The 18,881-nt window shown below is 45.0% G+C and overlaps 1 protein-coding gene across 1 annotated transcript; it reads right to left on the bottom strand.

Annotated features, from left to right (window-relative positions):
- Positions 1 to 3,707: 3,707 nt before the first annotated feature.
- LOC139388102 (GTPase IMAP family member 7-like) lies at positions 3,708 to 15,992 on the bottom strand. The gene is made up of 3 exons (XM_071134672.1): positions 15,913 to 15,992; positions 13,444 to 13,515; positions 3,708 to 5,054 (listed from the first exon to the last, which is right to left on the bottom strand). Exons 1-3 carry the CDS (start codon positions 15,938 to 15,940, stop codon positions 4,117 to 4,119), a joined length of 1,038 nt encoding a protein of 345 aa, XP_070990773.1. The 5' UTR covers positions 15,941 to 15,992; the 3' UTR covers positions 3,708 to 4,116.
- Between the last annotated feature and the right edge of the window lie 2,889 nt (positions 15,993 to 18,881).

Below are 18,881 nucleotides of genomic sequence, written 5' to 3'. Positions count from 1 at the left end.
AGTAGTCACTACACTACTCCTCTAGTATGTGACCTCATAGTAAAGTAGTCAATACACTGCTCCTCTAGTATGTGACCTCATAGTAAAGTAGTCACTACACTGCTCCTCTAGTATGTGACCTCATAGTAAAGTAGTCACTACACTGCTCCTCTAGTATGTGACCTCATAGTAAAGTAGTCACTACACTGCTCCTCTAGTATGTAACCTCATAGTAAAGTAGTCACTACACTGCTCCTCTAGTATGTGACCTCATAGTAAAGTAGTCACTACACTGCTCCTCTAGTATGTGACCTCATAGTAAAGTAGTCACTACACTACTCCTCTAGTATGTGACCTCATAGATAGTAAAGTAGTCACTACACTGCTCCTCTAGTATGTGACCTCATAGTAAAGTAGTCACTACACTACTCCTCTAGTATGTGACCTCATAGTAAAGTAGTCACTACACTACTCCTCTAGTGTGTGACCTCATAGATAGTAAAGTAGTCACTACACTACTCCTCTAGTATGTGACCTCATAGTAAAGTAGTCACTACACTGCTCCTCTAGTATGTGACCTCACAGATAGTAAAGTAGTCACTACACTACTCCTCTAGTATGTGACCTCATAGTAAAGTAGTCACTACACTACTCCTCTAGTGTGTGACCTCATAGATAGTAAAGTAGTCACCACACTACTCCTCTAGAATGTGACCTCATAGTAAAGTAGTCACTACACTACTCCTCTAGTGTGTGACCTCATAGATAGTAAAGTAGTCACTACACTACTCCTCTAGTATGTGACCTCATAGATAGTAAAGTAGTCACTACACTGCTCCTCTAGTGTGTGACCTCATAGATAGTAAAGTAGTCACTACACTACTCCTCTAGTATGTGACCTCATAGATAGTAAAGTAGTCACTACACTACTCCTCTGGTATGTGACCTCATAGATTGTAAAGTAGTCACTACACTACTCATCTAGTGTGTGACCTCATAGATAGTAAAGTAGTCACTGCACTACTCCTCTAGTATGTGACCTCATAGATAGTAAAGTAGTCACTACACTGCTCCTCTAGTGTGTGACCTCATAGATAGTAAAGTAGTCATTACACTGCTCCTCTAGTATGTGACCTCATGGTGAAGTAGTCACTACACTACTCCTCTAGTATGTGACCTCATAGATAGTAAAGTAGTCACTACACTACTCCTCTAGTATGTGACCTCATAGTAAAGTAGTCACTACACTACTCCTCTAGTATGTGACCTCATGGTGAAGTAGTCACTACACTACTCCTCTAGTATGTGACCTCATAGATAGTAAAGTAGTCACTACACTACTCCTCTAGTATGTGACCTCATAGTAAAGTAGTCACTACACTACTCCTCTGGTATGTGACCTCATAGATAGTAAAGTAGTCACTACACTACTCATCTAGTGTGTGACCTCATAGATAGTAAAGTAGTCACTACACTACTCCTCTAGTATGTGACCTCATAGATAGTAAAGTAGTCACTACACTGCTCCTCTAGTGTGTGACCTCATAGATAGTAAAGTAGTCATTACACTGCTCCTCTAGTGTGTGACCTCATAGATAGTAAAGTAGTCATTACACTGCTCCTCTAGTGTGTGACCTCATAGATAGTAAAGTAGTCATTACACTGCTCCTCTAGTATGTGACCTCATGGTGAAGTAGTCACTACACTACTCCTCTAGTATGTGACCTCATAGATAGTAAAGTAGTCACTACACTACTCCTCTAGTATGTGACCTCATAGTAAAGTACTCACTACACTACTCCTCTAGTATGTGACCTCATGGTGAAGTAGTCACTACACTACTCCTCTAGTATGTAACCTCATAGTAAAGTAGTCACTACACTACTCCTCTAGTATGTGACCTCATAGTAAAGTAGTCACTACACTACTCCTCTAGTATGTGACCTCATGGTGAAGTAGTCACTACACTACTCCTCTAGTATGTGACCTCATAGATAGTAAAGTAGTCACTACACTGATCCTCTAGTATGTGACCTCATAGATAGTAAAGTAGTCACTACACTGATCCTCTAGTATGTGACCTCATAGATAGTAAAGTAGTCACTACACTACTCCTCTAGTATGTGACCTCATAGATAGTAAAGTAGTCACTACACTACTCCTCTAGTATGTGACCTCATAGTAAAGTAGTCACTACACTACTCCTCTAGTATGTGACCTCATAGTAAAGTAGTCACTACACTACTCCTCTAGTATGTGACCTCATAGTAAAGTAGTCACTACACTACTCCTCTAGTATGTGACCTCATAGATAGTAAAGTAGTCACTACACTACTCCTCTAGTATGTGACCTCATAGTAAAGTAGTCACTACACTACTCCTCTAGTATGTGACCTCATAGATAGTAAAGTAGTCACTACACTACTCCTCTAGTATGTGACCTCATAGTAAAGTAGTCACTACACTACTCCTCTAGTATGTGACCTCATGGTGAAGTAGTCACTACACTACTCCTCTAGTATGTGACCTCATAGATAGTAAAGTAGTCACTACACTGATCCTCTAGTATGTGACCTCATAGATAGTAAAGTAGTCACTACACTGATCCTCTAGTATGTGACCTCATAGATAGTAAAGTAGTCACTACACTACTCCTCTAGTATGTGACCTCATAGATAGTAAAGTAGTCACTACACTACTCCTCTAGTATGTGACCTCATAGTAAAGTAGTCACTACACTACTCCTCTAGTATGTTACCTCATAGATAGTAAAGTAGTCACTACACTACTCCTCTAGTATGTGACCTCATAGATAGTAAAGTAGTCACTACACTACTCCTCTAGTATGTTACCTCATAAATAGTAAAGTAGTCACTACACTACTCCTCTAGTATGTGACCTCATAGATAGTAAAGTAGTCACTACACTACTCCTCTAGTATGTTACCTCATAGATAGTAAAGTAGTCACTACACTGCTTAAGGGTTTTAGAGCAAGTAAGTCCATGTAAACACTAAGCAGCTTTAAGTTACAAAATGTCCAAAAACTTTTAAAAGTTGTTTGAGAGAATTAAACAATGGTGATGAGTATTCATATTTGGATCAAAAACTTTCCATTTGAAATGGTTTGTTTTGATTGTTTCTCCTGCTTGTGACCAACTTGTCATGCAGTAGGACATGTGAGAACATTTCACAGCATCTATATAAACCTCAGCGTTAAGACTTTATTATACGTCTAAACTTACTACTTATATTCAGACACAATATAGTTGTTTCCCTGCCTTAATAAAGACAGCTAATGTTCTGTTCGGAACGTTGACATGGGTAAAAGAGGATACTGTTGAAATTCTGTTTTAACACCTAAGTTGTGGCAAATACAATCATTTAACACATTCTAGCCATACAACGGAGACCTGATTGTTGCATTTTTGTTAAGGAGTCCTGATTGTGTCAGTTTCCCTTTAAATGTTAATTGTAACATGTGTTAGAGCTGTAATATCACCAGCAGCATAGCCTCGGAGTAATCTATTTCAAAGACAGAACATTACCCCCAAAAAATGATGTCAAGGATGACAGGGATAGATGGTAAAAAAAATTGTACACAAATACATTATCTGCATATAATTACATTGTATGGGTTGTTGTTCCCAGCTTGGGTTGTCAATACCGGCATAGTTTCTTATCATGGCTCAGGCTGAGACCCAGATGCAGAAACAGGAGGCAGATAGTACGAGTCTCAGAGTTTATTATAGTACAAGGGGCAGTTAAAAGGTAAGTCAAGACAGGCAAAGGGTCAAAATCTAAACCAGAATCAGGCAGGTACAGGACAGCAAGCAGAAAGGTCAGAACTGGGAAGACTGAGGAAAATCAAAAACTAGAGCACAGGAAACACAGGAACACACTGGTAGGACTTGACAGGACAATACGAAACTGGCAACAGACAAACAGAAAATGCAGGTATAAATAAACAGGGGACAATGAGGGGAGATGGGAGACACCTGGCGAGGGGTGGAGACCAGCACAAAGACAAGTGAAACAGATCAGGGTGTGATGGTTCCTGGTGGATTCAGCGAGTGGTTCATAAGTGACCACAAATAATAGTGTGGAGAAATAAACAACCGTCACAATCGCCAGCTATTTCAGAGACGGAGATCCTGTAACTTTTTATAAACCTCTGTGGACATTCCATTGTTATCTTGGATTAACTCTGCTTCCTCCCTCACAGCCCTCAACTTCCTCTCATAGTAACGCTTGTGTTCCATGATTCGCCAGATTTTGTTTTGATCCAGGAGTTGTAGTTCTTTAAGTTTCTTCTCTTCCTCCTCCGTTGACTGTTTCAGTGCCTTAATTTTACTCTGTAGTTTCTTCATTTCCTCCTGGTATCTGGGAGGCAGTTTCTTCTCTTGGTCTTGTAGCTTCCGCAGTTCTTCTTCATAGTGCTTCCTCAACTCTTCTTCCCTGGTGCTAAGCGTTCTCTCCACCTCCTCGTACATGTTGTTGGTGTAATGGTCTTGGCCATTTACTGCAGCCATGTGGTCAATTTTCTCAAAGAAATCCAGCACTTGTCCCCTGTTTTCCACCTTGGTGTTGTCAAAAACATGGTACCTTCCACCACACTGGTCAATAAGTCTCTTGAGGTCCTTCTGTCCTTCATGGACATACCGCTCAATGCCGCCGTCATCCAACTCATCTCCATGGGTGAAGAGGATCATGGTATACCTTTCAGCTTCTTCTCCAAACAGCGCCCTGATTTTCTTAACCGCGTTCTGTTCCTCTTCTGTGAAAGGCCCCATGTTTATGACCAATACAATTGCGTGGGGACCAGGTGAAGTCATGTTGATACATTTACTGATCTCTGTCTCTAAGTAACTGTCAGAGTGGCTTGTGTCAAATAATCCTGGTGTGTCCACTAGCCAGACCTGTCTCCCTGCCATATCTTCTGTCTCCTTACAACACTCCTTAGTTACAGAAGAGCTAGATCTATCATCTCTAAAAGCTCTCCTCCCCAGGATTGTGTTTCCCGAAGAGCTTTTTCCAGCGCCTGTCTTCCCCACCAGCACAATCCTGGTCATGGACACTACAGGAGAGAAGTAAAGGAGAAAACATGAGGATTGTTACATCATGGTTGGTAGGTAGCCTAGTGGTTAGAGTGTAGGGATGGTAGGTAGCCTAGTGGTTAGAGTGTAGAGGCGGCAGGGTAGCCTAGTGGTTAGAGTGTAGAGACGGCAGGTAGCCTAGTGGTTAGAGTATAGAGGTGGTAGGTAGCCTAGTGGTTAGAGTGTAGAGGCGGTAGGTAGCCTAGTGGCTAGAGTGTAGAGGCGTCAGGTAGACTAGTGGTTAGAGTGTATTAGAGTATAGGGATGGTAGGTAGCCTAGTGGTTAGAGTGTAGAGGCGGCAGGGTAGCCTAGTGGTTAGAGTGTAGAGGCGGCAGGTAGTCTAGTGGTTAGAGTGTAGAGGCGGCAGGGTAGCCTAGTGGTTAGAGTGTAGAGGCGGCAGGGTAGCCTAGTGGTTAGAGTGTAGAGACGGCAGGTAGTCTAGTGGTTAGAGTGTAGAGACGGCAGGTAGTCTAGTGGTTAGAGCGTAGAGGCGGCAGGTAGTCTACTGGTTAGAGCGTTGAGGAGGCAGGTAACCTAGTGGTTAGAGTGTAGGGATGGCAGGTAGTCTAGTGGTTAGAGTGTAGAGGCGGCAGGTAGTCTAGTGGTTAGAGCGTAGAGGAGGCAGGTAACCTAGTGGTTAGAGTGTAGGGATGGCAGGTAGCCTAGTGGTTAGAGTGTAGGGATGGTAGGTAGCCTAGTGGTTAGAGTGTAGGGATGGCAGGTAGCCTAGTGGTTAGAGTGTCGGGATGGTAGGTAGCCTAGTGGTTAGAGTGTAGGGATGGCAGGTAGCCTAGTGGTTAGAGTGTAGGGATGGCAGGTAGCCTAGTGGTTAGAGTGTAGGGATGGCAGGTATCCTAGTGGTTAGAGTGTAGGGATGGCAGGTAGACTAGTGGTTAGAGTGTAGGGATGGCAGGTAGCCTAGTGGTTAGAGTGTAGGGATGGCAGGTAGTCTAGTGGTTAGAGTGTAGGGATGGCAGGTAGCCTAGTGGTTAGAGTGTAGGGATGGCAGGTAGCCTAGTGGTTAGAGTGTAGGGATGGCATGTAAGCCTAGTGGTTAGAGTGTAGGGATGGCAGGTAGCCTAGTGGTTAGAGTGTAGGGATGGCAGGTAGTCTAGTGGTTAGAGTGTAGCGATGGCAGGTAGCCTAGTGGTTAGAGTGTAGGGATGGCAGGTAGCCTAGTGGTTAGAGTGTAGGGATGGCAGGTAGCCTAGTGGTTAAAGTGTAGGGATGGCAGGTAGCCTAGTGGTTAGAGTGTAGGGATGGCAGGTAGCCCAGTGGTTAGAGTGTAGGGATGGCAGGTAGCCTAGTGGTTAGAGTGTAGGGATGGCAGGTAGCCTAGTGGTTAGAGTGTAGGGATGGCAGGTAGCCTAGTGGTTAGAGTGTAGGGACTGCAGGTAGCCTAGTGGTTAGAGTGTAGGGATGGCAGGTAGCCTAGTGGTTAGAGTGTAGAGGTGGCAGGTAGTCTAGTGGTTAGAGTGTAGGGATGGCAGGTAGCCTAGTGGTTAGAGTGTAGGGATGGCAGGTAGCCTAGTGGTTATAGTGTAGAGGTGGCAGGTAGCCTAGTGGTTAGAGTGTAGGGATGGCAGGTAGCCTAGTGGTTAGAGTGTCGGGATGGTAGGTAGCCTAGTGGTTAGAGTGTAGGGATGGCAGGTAGCCTAGTGGTTAGAGTGTAGGGATGGCAGGTAGCCTAGTGGTTAGAGTGTAGGGATGGCAGGTATCCTAGTGGTTAGAGTGTAGGGATGGCAGGTAGACTAGTGGTTAGAGTGTAGGGATGCCAGGTAGCCTAGTGGTTAGAGTGTAGGGATGGCAGGTAGTCTAGTGGTTAGAGTGTAGGGATGGCAGGTAGCCTAGTGGTTAGAGTGTAGGGATGGCAGGTAGCCTAGTGGTTAGAGTGTAGGGATGGCAGGTAGCCTAGTGGTTAGAGTGTAGGGATGGCAGGTAGCCTAGTGGTTAGAGTGTAGGGATGGCAGGTATCCTAGTGGTTAGAGTGTAGGGATGGCAGGTAGCCTAGTGGTTAGAGTGTAGGGATGGCAGGTAGCCTAGTGGTTAGAGTGTAGGGATGGCAGGTAGCCTAGTGGTTAGAGTGTAGGGATGGCATGTAGCCTAGTGGTTAGAGTGTAGGGATGGCAGGTAGCCTAGTGGTTAGAGTGTAGGGATGGCAGGTAGCCTAGTGGTTAGAGTGTAGGGATGGCAGGTCGCCTAGTGGTTAGAGTGTAGGGATGGCAGGTATCCTAGAGGTTAGAGTGTAGGGATGGCAGGTAGCCTAGTGGTTAGAGTGTAGGGATGGCAGGTGCCTAGTGGTTAGAGTGTAGGGATGGCAGGTAGCCTAGTGGTTAGAGTGTAGGGATGGCAGGTAGCCTAGTGGTTAGAGTGTAGGGATGGCAGGTAGCCTAGTGGTTAGAGTGTAGGGATGGCATGTAGCCTAGTGGTTAGAGTGTAGGGATGGCAGGTAGCCTAGTGGTTAGAGTGTAGGGATGGCAGGTAGTCTAGTGGTTAGAGTGTAGCGATGGCAGGTAGCCTAGTGGTTAGAGTGTAGGGATGGCAGGTAGCCTAGTGGTTAGAGTGTAGAGGTGGCAGGTAGCCTAGTGGTTAGAGTGTAGGGATGGCAGGTAGCCTAGTGGTTAGAGTGTAGGGATGGCAGGTAGCCTAGTGGTTAGAGTGTAGGGATGGTAGGTAGCCTAGTGGTTAGAGTGTAGGGATGGTAGGTAGCCTAGTGGTTAGAGTGTAGAGGCGGCAGGTGGCCTAGTGGTTAGAGTGTAGAGGCGGCAGGTAGACTAGTGGTTAGAGTGTAGGGATGGTAGGTAGCCTAGTGGTTAGAGTGTAGAGGCGGCAGGGTAGCCTAGTGGTTAGAGTGTAGAGACGGCAGGTAGCCTAGTGGTTAGAGTATAGAGGTGGTAGGTAGCCTAGTGGTTAGAGTGTAGAGGCGGTAGGTAGCCTAGTGGCTAGAGTGTAGAGGCGTCAGGTAGACTAGTGGTTAGAGTGTATTAGAGTATAGGGATGGTAGGTAGCCTAGTGGTTAGAGTGTAGAGGCGGCAGGGTAGCCTAGTGGTTAGAGTGTAGAGGCGGCAGGTAGTCTAGTGGTTAGAGTGTAGAGGCGGCAGGGTAGCCTAGTGGTTAGAGTGTAGAGGCGGCAGGGTAGCCTAGTGGTTAGAGTGTAGAGACGGCAGGTAGTCTAGTGGTTAGAGTGTAGAGACGGCAGGTAGTCTAGTGGTTAGAGCGTAGAGGCGGCAGGTAGTCTACTGGTTAGAGCGTTGAGGAGGCAGGTAACCTAGTGGTTAGAGTGTAGGGATGGCAGGTAGTCTAGTGGTTAGAGTGTAGAGGCGGCAGGTAGTCTAGTGGTTAGAGCGTAGAGGAGGCAGGTAACCTAGTGGTTAGAGTGTAGGGATGGCAGGTAGCCTAGTGGTTAGAGTGTAGGGATGGTAGGTAGCCTAGTGGTTAGAGTGTAGGGATGGCAGGTAGCCTAGTGGTTAGAGTGTCGGGATGGTAGGTAGCCTAGTGGTTAGAGTGTAGGGATGGCAGGTAGCCTAGTGGTTAGAGTGTAGGGATGGCAGGTATCCTAGTGGTTAGAGTGTAGGGATGGCAGGTAGACTAGTGGTTAGAGTGTAGGGATGGCAGGTAGCCTAGTGGTTAGAGTGTAGGGATGGCAGGTAGTCTAGTGGTTAGAGTGTAGGGATGGCAGGTAGCCTAGTGGTTAGAGTGTAGGGATGGCAGGTAGCCTAGTGGTTAGAGTGTAGGGATGGCATGTAAGCCTAGTGGTTAGAGTGTAGGGATGGCAGGTAGCCTAGTGGTTAGAGTGTAGGGATGGCAGGTAGTCTAGTGGTTAGAGTGTAGCGATGGCAGGTAGCCTAGTGGTTAGAGTGTAGGGATGGCAGGTAGCCTAGTGGTTAGAGTGTAGGGATGGCAGGTAGCCTAGTGGTTAAAGTGTAGGGATGGCAGGTAGCCTAGTGGTTAGAGTGTAGGGATGGCAGGTAGCCCAGTGGTTAGAGTGTAGGGATGGCAGGTAGCCTAGTGGTTAGAGTGTAGGGATGGCAGGTAGCCTAGTGGTTAGAGTGTAGGGATGGCAGGTAGCCTAGTGGTTAGAGTGTAGGGACTGCAGGTAGCCTAGTGGTTAGAGTGTAGGGATGGCAGGTAGCCTAGTGGTTAGAGTGTAGGGATGGCAGGTATCCTAGTGGTTAGAGTGTAGGGATGGCAGGTAGCCTAGTGGTTAGAGTGTAGGGATGGCAGGTAGCCTAGTGGTTATAGTGTAGAGGTGGCAGGTAGCCTAGTGGTTAGAGTGTAGGGATGGCAGGTAGCCTAGTGGTTAGAGTGTCGGGATGGTAGGTAGCCTAGTGGTTAGAGTGTAGGGATGGCAGGTAGCCTAGTGGTTAGAGTGTAGGGATGGCAGGTAGCCTAGTGGTTAGAGTGTAGGGATGGCAGGTATCCTAGTGGTTAGAGTGTAGGGATGGCAGGTAGACTAGTGGTTAGAGTGTAGGGATGCCAGGTAGCCTAGTGGTTAGAGTGTAGGGATGGCAGGTAGTCTAGTGGTTAGAGTGTAGGGATGGCAGGTAGCCTAGTGGTTAGAGTGTAGGGATGGCAGGTAGCCTAGTGGTTAGAGTGTAGGGATGGCAGGTAGCCTAGTGGTTAGAGTGTAGGGATGGCAGGTAGCCTAGTGGTTAGAGTGTAGGGATGGCAGGTATCCTAGTGGTTAGAGTGTAGGGATGGCAGGTAGCCTAGTGGTTAGAGTGTAGGGATGGCAGGTAGCCTAGTGGTTAGAGTGTAGGGATGGCAGGTAGCCTAGTGGTTAGAGTGTAGGGATGGCATGTAGCCTAGTGGTTAGAGTGTAGGGATGGCAGGTAGCCTAGTGGTTAGAGTGTAGGGATGGCAGGTAGCCTAGTGGTTAGAGTGTAGGGATGGCAGGTCGCCTAGTGGTTAGAGTGTAGGGATGGCAGGTATCCTAGAGGTTAGAGTGTAGGGATGGCAGGTAGCCTAGTGGTTAGAGTGTAGGGATGGCAGGTGCCTAGTGGTTAGAGTGTAGGGATGGCAGGTAGCCTAGTGGTTAGTGTGTAGGGATGGCAGGTAGCCTAGTGGTTAGAGTGTAGGGATGGCAGGTAGCCTAGTGGTTAGAGTGTAGGGATGGCATGTAGCCTAGTGGTTAGAGTGTAGGGATGGCAGGTAGCCTAGTGGTTAGAGTGTAGGGATGGCAGGTAGTCTAGTGGTTAGAGTGTAGCGATGGCAGGTAGCCTAGTGGTTAGAGTGTAGGGATGGCAGGTAGCCTAGTGGTTAGAGTGTAGAGGTGGCAGGTAGCCTAGTGGTTAGAGTGTAGGGATGGCAGGTAGCCTAGTGGTTAGAGTGTAGGGATGGCAGGTAGCCTAGTGGTTAGAGTGTAGGGATGGCAGGTAGTCTAGTGGTTAGAGTGTAGCGATGGCAGGTAGCCTAGTGGTTAGAGTGTAGAGGTGGCAGGTAGCCTAGTGGTTAGAGTGTAGGGATGGTAGGTAGCCTAGTGGTTAGAGTGTAGGGATGGCAGGTAGCCTAGTGGTTAGAGTGTAGGGATGGCAGGTAGCCTAGTGGTTAGAGTGTAGGGATGGCAGGTATCCTAGTGGTTAGAGTGTAGGGATGGCAGGTAGACTAGTGGTTAGAGTGTAGGGATGCCAGGTAGCCTAGTGGTTAGAGTGTAGGGATGGCAGGTAGTCTAGTGGTTAGAGTGTAGGGATGGCAGGTAGCCTAGTGGTTAGAGTGTAGGGATGGCAGGTAGCCTAGTGGTTAGAGTGTAGGGATGGCAGGTAGCCTAGTGGTTAGAGTGTAGGGATGGCAGGTAGCCTAGTGGTTAGAGTGTAGGGATGGCAGGTATCCTAGTGGTTAGAGTGTAGGGATGGCAGGTAGCCTAGTGGTTAGAGTGTAGGGATGGCAGGTAGCCTAGTGGTTAGAGTGTAGGGATGGCAGGTAGCCTAGTGGTTAGAGTGTAGGGATGGCATGTAGCCTAGTGGTTAGAGTGTAGGGATGGCAGGTAGCCTAGTGGTTAGAGTGTAGGGATGGCAGGTAGCCTAGTGGTTAGAGTGTAGGGATGGCAGGTCGCCTAGTGGTTAGAGTGTAGGGATGGCAGGTATCCTAGAGGTTAGAGTGTAGGGATGGCAGGTAGCCTAGTGGTTAGAGTGTAGGGATGGCAGGTGCCTAGTGGTTAGAGTGTAGGGATGGCAGGTAGCCTAGTGGTTAGAGTATAGGGATGGCAGGTAGCCTAGTGGTTAGAGTGTAGGGATGGCAGGTAGCCTAGTGGTTAGAGTGTAGGGATGGCATGTAGCCTAGTGGTTAGAGTGTAGGGATGGCAGGTAGCCTAGTGGTTAGAGTGTAGGGATGGCAGGTAGTCTAGTGGTTAGAGTGTAGCGATGGCAGGTAGCCTAGTGGTTAGAGTGTAGGGATGGCAGGTAGCCTAGTGGTTAGAGTGTAGAGGTGGCAGGTAGCCTAGTGGTTAGAGTGTAGGGATGGCAGGTAGCCTAGTGGTTAGAGTGTAGGGATGGCAGGTAGCCTAGTGGTTAGAGTGTAGGGATGGTAGGTAGCCTAGTGGTTAGAGTGTAGGGATGGTAGGTAGCCTAGTGGTTAGAGTGTAGGGATGGCAGGTAGCCTAGTGGTTAGAGTGTAGGGATGGCAGGTAGCCTAGTGGTTAGAGTGTAGGGATGGCAGGTAGCCTAGTGGTTAGAGTGTAGGGATGGCAGGTCGCCTAGTGGTTAGAGTGTAGGGATGGCAGGTATCCTAGAGGTTAGAGTGTAGGGATGGCAGGTAGCCTAGTGGTTAGAGTGTAGGGATGGCAGGTAGCCTAGTGGTTAGAGTGTAGGGATGGCAGGTAGCCTAGTGGTTAGAGTGTAGGGATGGCAGGTAGCCTAGTGGTTAGAGTGTAGGGATGGCAGGTAGCCTAGTGGTTAGAGTGTAGGGATGGCATGTAGCCTAGTGGTTAGAGTGTAGGGATGGCAGGTAGCCTAGTGGTTAGAGTGTAGGGATGGCAGGTAGTCTAGTGGTTAGAGTGTAGCGATGGCAGGTAGCCTAGTGGTTAGAGTGTAGGGATGGCAGGTAGCCTAGTGGTTAGAGTGTAGAGGTGGCAGGTAGCCTAGTGGTTAGAGTGTAGGGATGGCAGGTAGCCTAGTGGTTAGAGTGTAGGGATGGCAGGTAGCCTAGTGGTTAGAGTGTAGGGATGGTAGGTAGCCTAGTGGTTAGAGTGTAGGGATGGTAGGTAGCCTAGTGGTTAGAGTGTAGGGATGGCAGGTAGCCTAGTGGTTAGAGTGTAGGGATGGCAGGTAGCCTAGTGGTTAGAGTGTAGGGATGGCAGGTAGCCTAGTGGTTAGAGTGTAGGGATGGCAGGTAGCCTAGTGGTTAGAGTGTAGGGATGGCAGGTAGCCTAGTGGTTAGAGTGTAGGGATGGCAGGTAGCCTAGTGGTTAGAGTGTAGGGATGGCAGGTAGCCTAGTGGTTAGAGTGTAGGGACTGCAGGTAGCCTAGTGGTTAGAGTGTAGGGATGGCAGGTAGCCTAGTGGTTAGAGTGTAGCGATGGCAGGTAGCCTAGTGGTTAGAGTGTAGGGATGGTAGGTAGCCTAGTGGTTAGAGTGTAGGGATGGCAGGTAGCCTAGTGGTTAGAGTGTAGGGATGGCAGGTAGTCTAGTGGTTAGTGTAGGGATGGCAGGTAGTCTAGTGGTTAGAGTGTAGGGATGGTAGGTAGCCTAGTGGTTAGATTGTAGGGATGGTAGGTAGTCTAGTGGTTAGAGTGTAGGGATGGCAGGTAGTCTAATGGTTAGAGTGTAGGGATGGCAGGCAGTCTAGTGGTTAGAGTGTAGAGGTGGCAGGTAGTCTACTGGTTAGAGTGTAGGGATGGTAGGTAGCCTAGTGATTAGAGTGTAGGGATGGTAGGTAGCCTAGTGATTAGAGTGTAGGGATGGTAGGTAGTCTAGTGGTTAGAGTGTAGGGATGGCATGTAGCCTAGTGGTTAGAGTGTAGGGATGGCAGGTATCCTAGTGGTTAGAGTGTAGGGATGGCATGTAGCCTAGTGGTTAGAGTGTAGGGATGGCATGTAGCCTAGTGGTTAGAGTGTTGGACTAGTAACTGAAAAGTTGCAAGATTGAATCCCCGAACTGACAAGGTAAGAATCTGTCGTTCTGTCCCTGAACAAGGCAGTTAACCCACTGTTCCTAGGCCATCATTGTAAATAAGAAATTGTTCTTAACTTTCCTAGTTAATTAAAGGTTAAATAAAATTTAAAAAATGGTTGGCGTAGTAGTGGGTCTCCCATAAGGAATGTAAATAGAGATGGCTGCCAAAGTAAAATGTGGATAATCGACGCACAACAAATTATGACTATCTATTTAAACTATTGGTAAATGTTCAAAAATATATATATATATTTCAACTTACTGTTTGGACCTTCACCTTTGGAGTTTCTTCTTCTAGCCGGAGTCTGTTTGTCTGTGTCTTCATCCTTCCCCACTACAGAATGACACATTGAATACATCACATAAAATACATACTGCGATATTAACAGATCATTCAAACCTCGTGTCTGTTATACACTCATGTTCATGTCAGTTTAAAACCTTGAAAGTTTGAAATAAATAAAAAACATCCCACTGGAAATCAGTTTTGCATACGCTACTTCCTATAAAGTTTCACAGTTGAGGTGATACTGCCTGAGTTTTGTAACAAATAACTTTAATCTGCAATGATGTGGTTATTCATTCTCTCTGGACTGTCTAACTAATAGAACAACTGTCCAAGACAGGGATGGAATATATTCATTCTCTCTGGACTGTCTAACTAATAGAACAACTATCCAAGACAGGGATAGAATATATTCATTCTCTCTGGACTGTCTAACTAATAGAACAACTATCCAAGACAGGGATAGAATATATTAATTCTCTCTGGGCTGTCTAACTAATAGAACAACTATCCAAGACAGGGATAGAATATATTCATTCTCTCTGGACTGTCTAACTAATAGAACAACTATCCAAGACAGGGATAGAATATATTAATTCTCTCTGGACTGTCTAACTAATAGAACAACTATCCAAGACAGGGATAGAATATATTAATTCTCTCTGGACTGTCTAACTAATAGAACAACTGTGTCCAAGACAGGGATGGAATATATTAATTCTCTCTGGACTGTCTAACTAATAGAACAACTGTGTCCAAGACAGGGATAGAATATATTAATTCTCTCTGGACTGTCTAACTAATAGAACAACTGTGTCCAAGACAGGGATAGAATATATTAATTCTCTCTGGACTGTCTAACTAATAGAACAACTGTCCAAGACAGGGATAGAATATATTCATTCTCTCTGGACTGTCTAACTAATAGAACAACTATCCAAGACAGGGATAGAATATATTAATTCTCTCTGGACTGTCTAACTAATAGAACAACTGTGTCCAAGACAGGGATAGAATATATTAATTCTCTCTGGACTGTCTAACTAATAGAACAACTGTGTCCAAGACAGGGATAGAATATATTAATTCTCTCTGGACTGTCTAACTAATAGAACAACTGTGTCCAAGACAGGGATGGAATATATTAATTCTCTCTGGACTGTCTAACTAATAGAACAACTGTGTCCAAGACAGGGATAGAATATATTAATTCTCTCTGGACTGTCTAACTAATAGAACAACTGTCCAAGACAGGGATGGAATATATTAATTCTCTCTGGACTGTCTAACTAATAGAACAACTATCCAAGACAGGGATAGAATATATTAATTCTCTCTGGACTGTCTAACTAATAGAACAACTATCCAAGACAGGGATAGAATATATTAATTCCCACTGGACTGTCTAACTAATAGAACAACTGTCCAAGACAGGGATAGAATATATTAATTCTCTCTGGACTGTCTAACTAATAGAACAACTATCCAAGACAGGGATGGAATATATTCATTCTCTCTGGACTGTCTAACTAATAGAACAACTATCCAAGACAGGGATAGAATATATTCATTCTCTCTGGACTGTCTAACTAATAGAACAACTATCCAAGACAGGGATGGAATATATTCATTCTCTCTGGACTGTCTAACTAATAGAACAACTGTGTCCAAGACAGGGATAGAATATATTCATTCTCTCTGGACTGTCTAACTAATAGAACAACTATCCAAGACAGGGATAGAATATATTAATTCTCTCTGGACTGTCTAACTAATAGAACAACTATCCAAGACAGGGATAGAATATATTCATTCTCTCTGGACTGTCTAACTAATAGAACAACTGTGTCCAAGACAGGGATGGAATATATTCATTCCCACTGGACTGTCTAACTAATAGAACAACTATCCAAGACAGGGATAGAATATATTAATTCTCTCTGGACTGTCTAACTAATAGAACAACTATCCAAGACAGGGATAGAATATATTCATTCTCTCTGGACTGTCTAACTAATAGAACAACTATCCAAGACAGGGATAGAATATATTCATTCTCTCTGGACTGTCTAACTAATAGAACAACTGTGTCCAAGACAGGGATAGAATATATTCATTCTCTCTGGACTGTCTAACTAATAGAACAACTATCCAAGACAGGGATAGAATATATTCATTCTCTCTGGACTGTCTAACTAATAGAACAACTGTGTCCAAGACAGGGATGGAATATATTCATTCTCCTAAAATAAAAATACCCTTTGTTGTACTACTTATGTTATAACACACGTTTTACTGCAACTTAAATGAAAGTGAAAGTAGAATGACTTGGAAGTACACGAAGTTATATAAGTAAACTGAGGTGCTCAAAAACATCTTTAAATGTTCACAACAATAGCTAGTAAGTATGTGTAGTGTTTGAATCAATAAATGAAGTCAACTTACCGGGGTTTGTTGTGCTTGGTGAAGCCATTTTGTCAGATTCTTCCGGTACCGTCTCCTACGTTAACGATGACCCCCCCTCTGCTGTTCAGTCAAAGCCACGCCCATTTGAATCGAGGAAGTAGAAACACACTTCAACAAGAATCACAGAGAAAATATGGAGGTGAACGGGATCGCATGAAACAGTCACCCCTTCAATAAATCCTAAACCAGACCATAGTGGACTATTATCAATGAGTTTGAAACAGACACCCTTCAATAAATCCTGAACCATACCATAGTTATGGACTATTATCAACGACTAAAAGTTTCAATAAACTAGAAGAGGTATTGTTTAGTTTCTGTACCGATCCATGCAAAGCTGCCAAACCTTGTTCAACATTTCAGCTCTGAACATAGCCTTCATATAATGAGTAGCAGTAAAGTTAATGATTGGCAATGAGAGCATGAGTTATGGCTCAAAGGAAACATAATGTATTAGATTGTTTGAAAGTCTACATAAATGGAAGATGTCATCGGTAGGCCAAATGCTATAGAGTGATTCAGTGTGAACACATAGTTAAATACAAAGGTAGAGAGATACGCATTTCATCTGTACACTCTTAGAATAAAAGGTGCCTTAATAAACTTTAAAGGGTTATTTTGCTGTCCCAATAGGATAATGCTTTTTGAACAACTCTTTTTGGTTGTAAGTAGAACCCTTTTGGTTCCAGGTAGAACACTTTTGGTTCCAGGTAGAACACTTTTGGTTCCAGGTAGAACCCTTTTGGTTCCAGGTAGAACACTTTTGGTTCCAGGTAGAACCCTTTTGGGTTCCATGTAAAACTATTTCCTCAGAGGGTTCCACCTGGATCAAAAAAAAGGATTCTCCTATGGTGACAACTGAAGAACCCTTTTTGTCTAAGACTGTATGTAGTATGATGACTCATTATGTACACATATTTTAATACAAAGGTAGAGATATAATCATTTCATCAGATCATTAAAATGTATCATTTCATGACACAAGTGCTGCAGGTTCAGTTTCATGAACAATGAGTTGTATACAGCTCTATTAACAAAAAGACAAATTAGAGTATTAGGATTAGGGTCAAGTGCCGTGAGCATAATCCATAGCAAGAGCTTCATGAATAGACTTCATCAACACCACCACCACCACCTTCAACATCATCCACACCACCACAAGTGATCCTGGTAGCATCCAAAATGGCACCCTACTCCCTACAACATAGTGCACTACTTTTAACCAGACACATGGGGCCCTGGTCAAAAGTAGTGCACTACATAGGGAATAGGGTTCCATTTGGGAGTCAGAACGAATATACGTGTGTCTCTTGGCAGCGTAGCAGGGCGTGTTTACAGGAATCCTTTTTCTCTAAGTATAAGTCACATGATTTCATGACAAAAGTATTCTGCAGTGAGAGTGTAATGCAAGTCAAGGTGTCCTTGGATGAATGTCAACTAGATTTATAACTAGTATTGTTAATTAAATGAGCTGTTGTGATTCAATCTGACCATACCAGTTCACGCCCCAAAAGAAGGAAATGTTCAAATGTAATCCATAATGAAGAATTGGGATTATGTGTACAGCTATTCTGCGGGAGAATTGCAAATTGTTGTTACACATTTGGTAAATGATGAGTTAAGACCCGAAATCAGGCTTTGTAGTATGTGTTTTATCTTGTGACAAAGTGTCCTGGTTCAACTGTCGTCCGCTTCAGAGAACATGGAGTGACATATTTGAAGTAACTGCAAAATCACAGTAAAAAATCAATGTAAACAGCAGTAGGTGAAGTTAATAAGTGCAGTCTGCAGTCTGGCTTTGTTCTGCCATGTTTTGACTGGTATTCTATCAGGGTCAGAGTTCAGGCCATCCCGATCATGACACACGACACCATGAGATAGCCAGCGATCTATAGACATGGTATTCTATCAGGCTCCGAGTTCAGGCCATCCCGATCATGACACACGACACCATGAGATAGCCAGCGATCTATAAACATGGTATTCTATCAGGGTCAGAGTTCAGGCCATCCCGATCATGACACACGACACCATGAGATAGCCAGAGATCTATAAACATGGTATTCTATCAGGGTCAGAGTTCAGGCCATCCCGATCATGACACACGACACCATGAGATAGCCAGCGATCTATAAACATGGTATTCTATCAGGCTCCGAGTTCAGGCCATCCCGATCATGACACACGACACCATGAGATAGCCAGCGATCTATAAACATGGTATTCTATCAGGGTCAGAGTTCAGGCCATCCCAATCATGACACACGACACCATGAGATAGCCAGCAATCTATAAACATGGTATTCTATCAGGGTCAGAGTTCAGGCCATCCCGATCATGACACACGACACCGTGAGATAGCCAGCGATCTATAAACATGGTATTCTATCAGGGTCAGAGTTCAGGCCATCCCGATCATGACACACGACACCGTGAGATAGCCAGCGATCTATAAACATGGTATTCTATCAGGGTCAGAGTTCAGGCCATCCCGATCATGACACACGACACCATGAGATAGCCAGCGATCTATAAACATGGTATTCTATCAGGGTCAGAGTTCAGGCCATCCCGATCATGACACACGACACCGTGAGATAGCCAGCGATCTATAAACATGGTATTCTATCAGGGTCAGAGTTCAGGCCATCCCGATCATGACACACGACACCATGAGATAACCAGCGATCTATAAACATGGTATTCTATCAGGGTCAGAGTTCAGGCCATCCCGATCATGACACACGACACCGTGAGATAGCCAGCGATCTATAAACATGGTATTCTATCAGGGTCAGAGTTCAGGCCATCCCGATCATGACACACGACACCGTGAGATAACCAGCGATCTATAAACATGGTATTCTATCAGGGTCAGAGTTCAGGCCATCCCGATCATGAAACACGACACCGTGAGATAACCAGCGATCTATAAACATGGTATTCTA

The sequence above is a fragment of the Oncorhynchus clarkii genome, chromosome 29, assembly GCF_045791955.1.
Source record: "Oncorhynchus clarkii lewisi isolate Uvic-CL-2024 chromosome 29, UVic_Ocla_1.0, whole genome shotgun sequence".
Classification (NCBI taxonomy): domain Eukaryota; kingdom Metazoa; phylum Chordata; class Actinopteri; order Salmoniformes; family Salmonidae; genus Oncorhynchus; species Oncorhynchus clarkii.
This window is presented reverse-complemented; position numbering and strand designations above follow the sequence as displayed.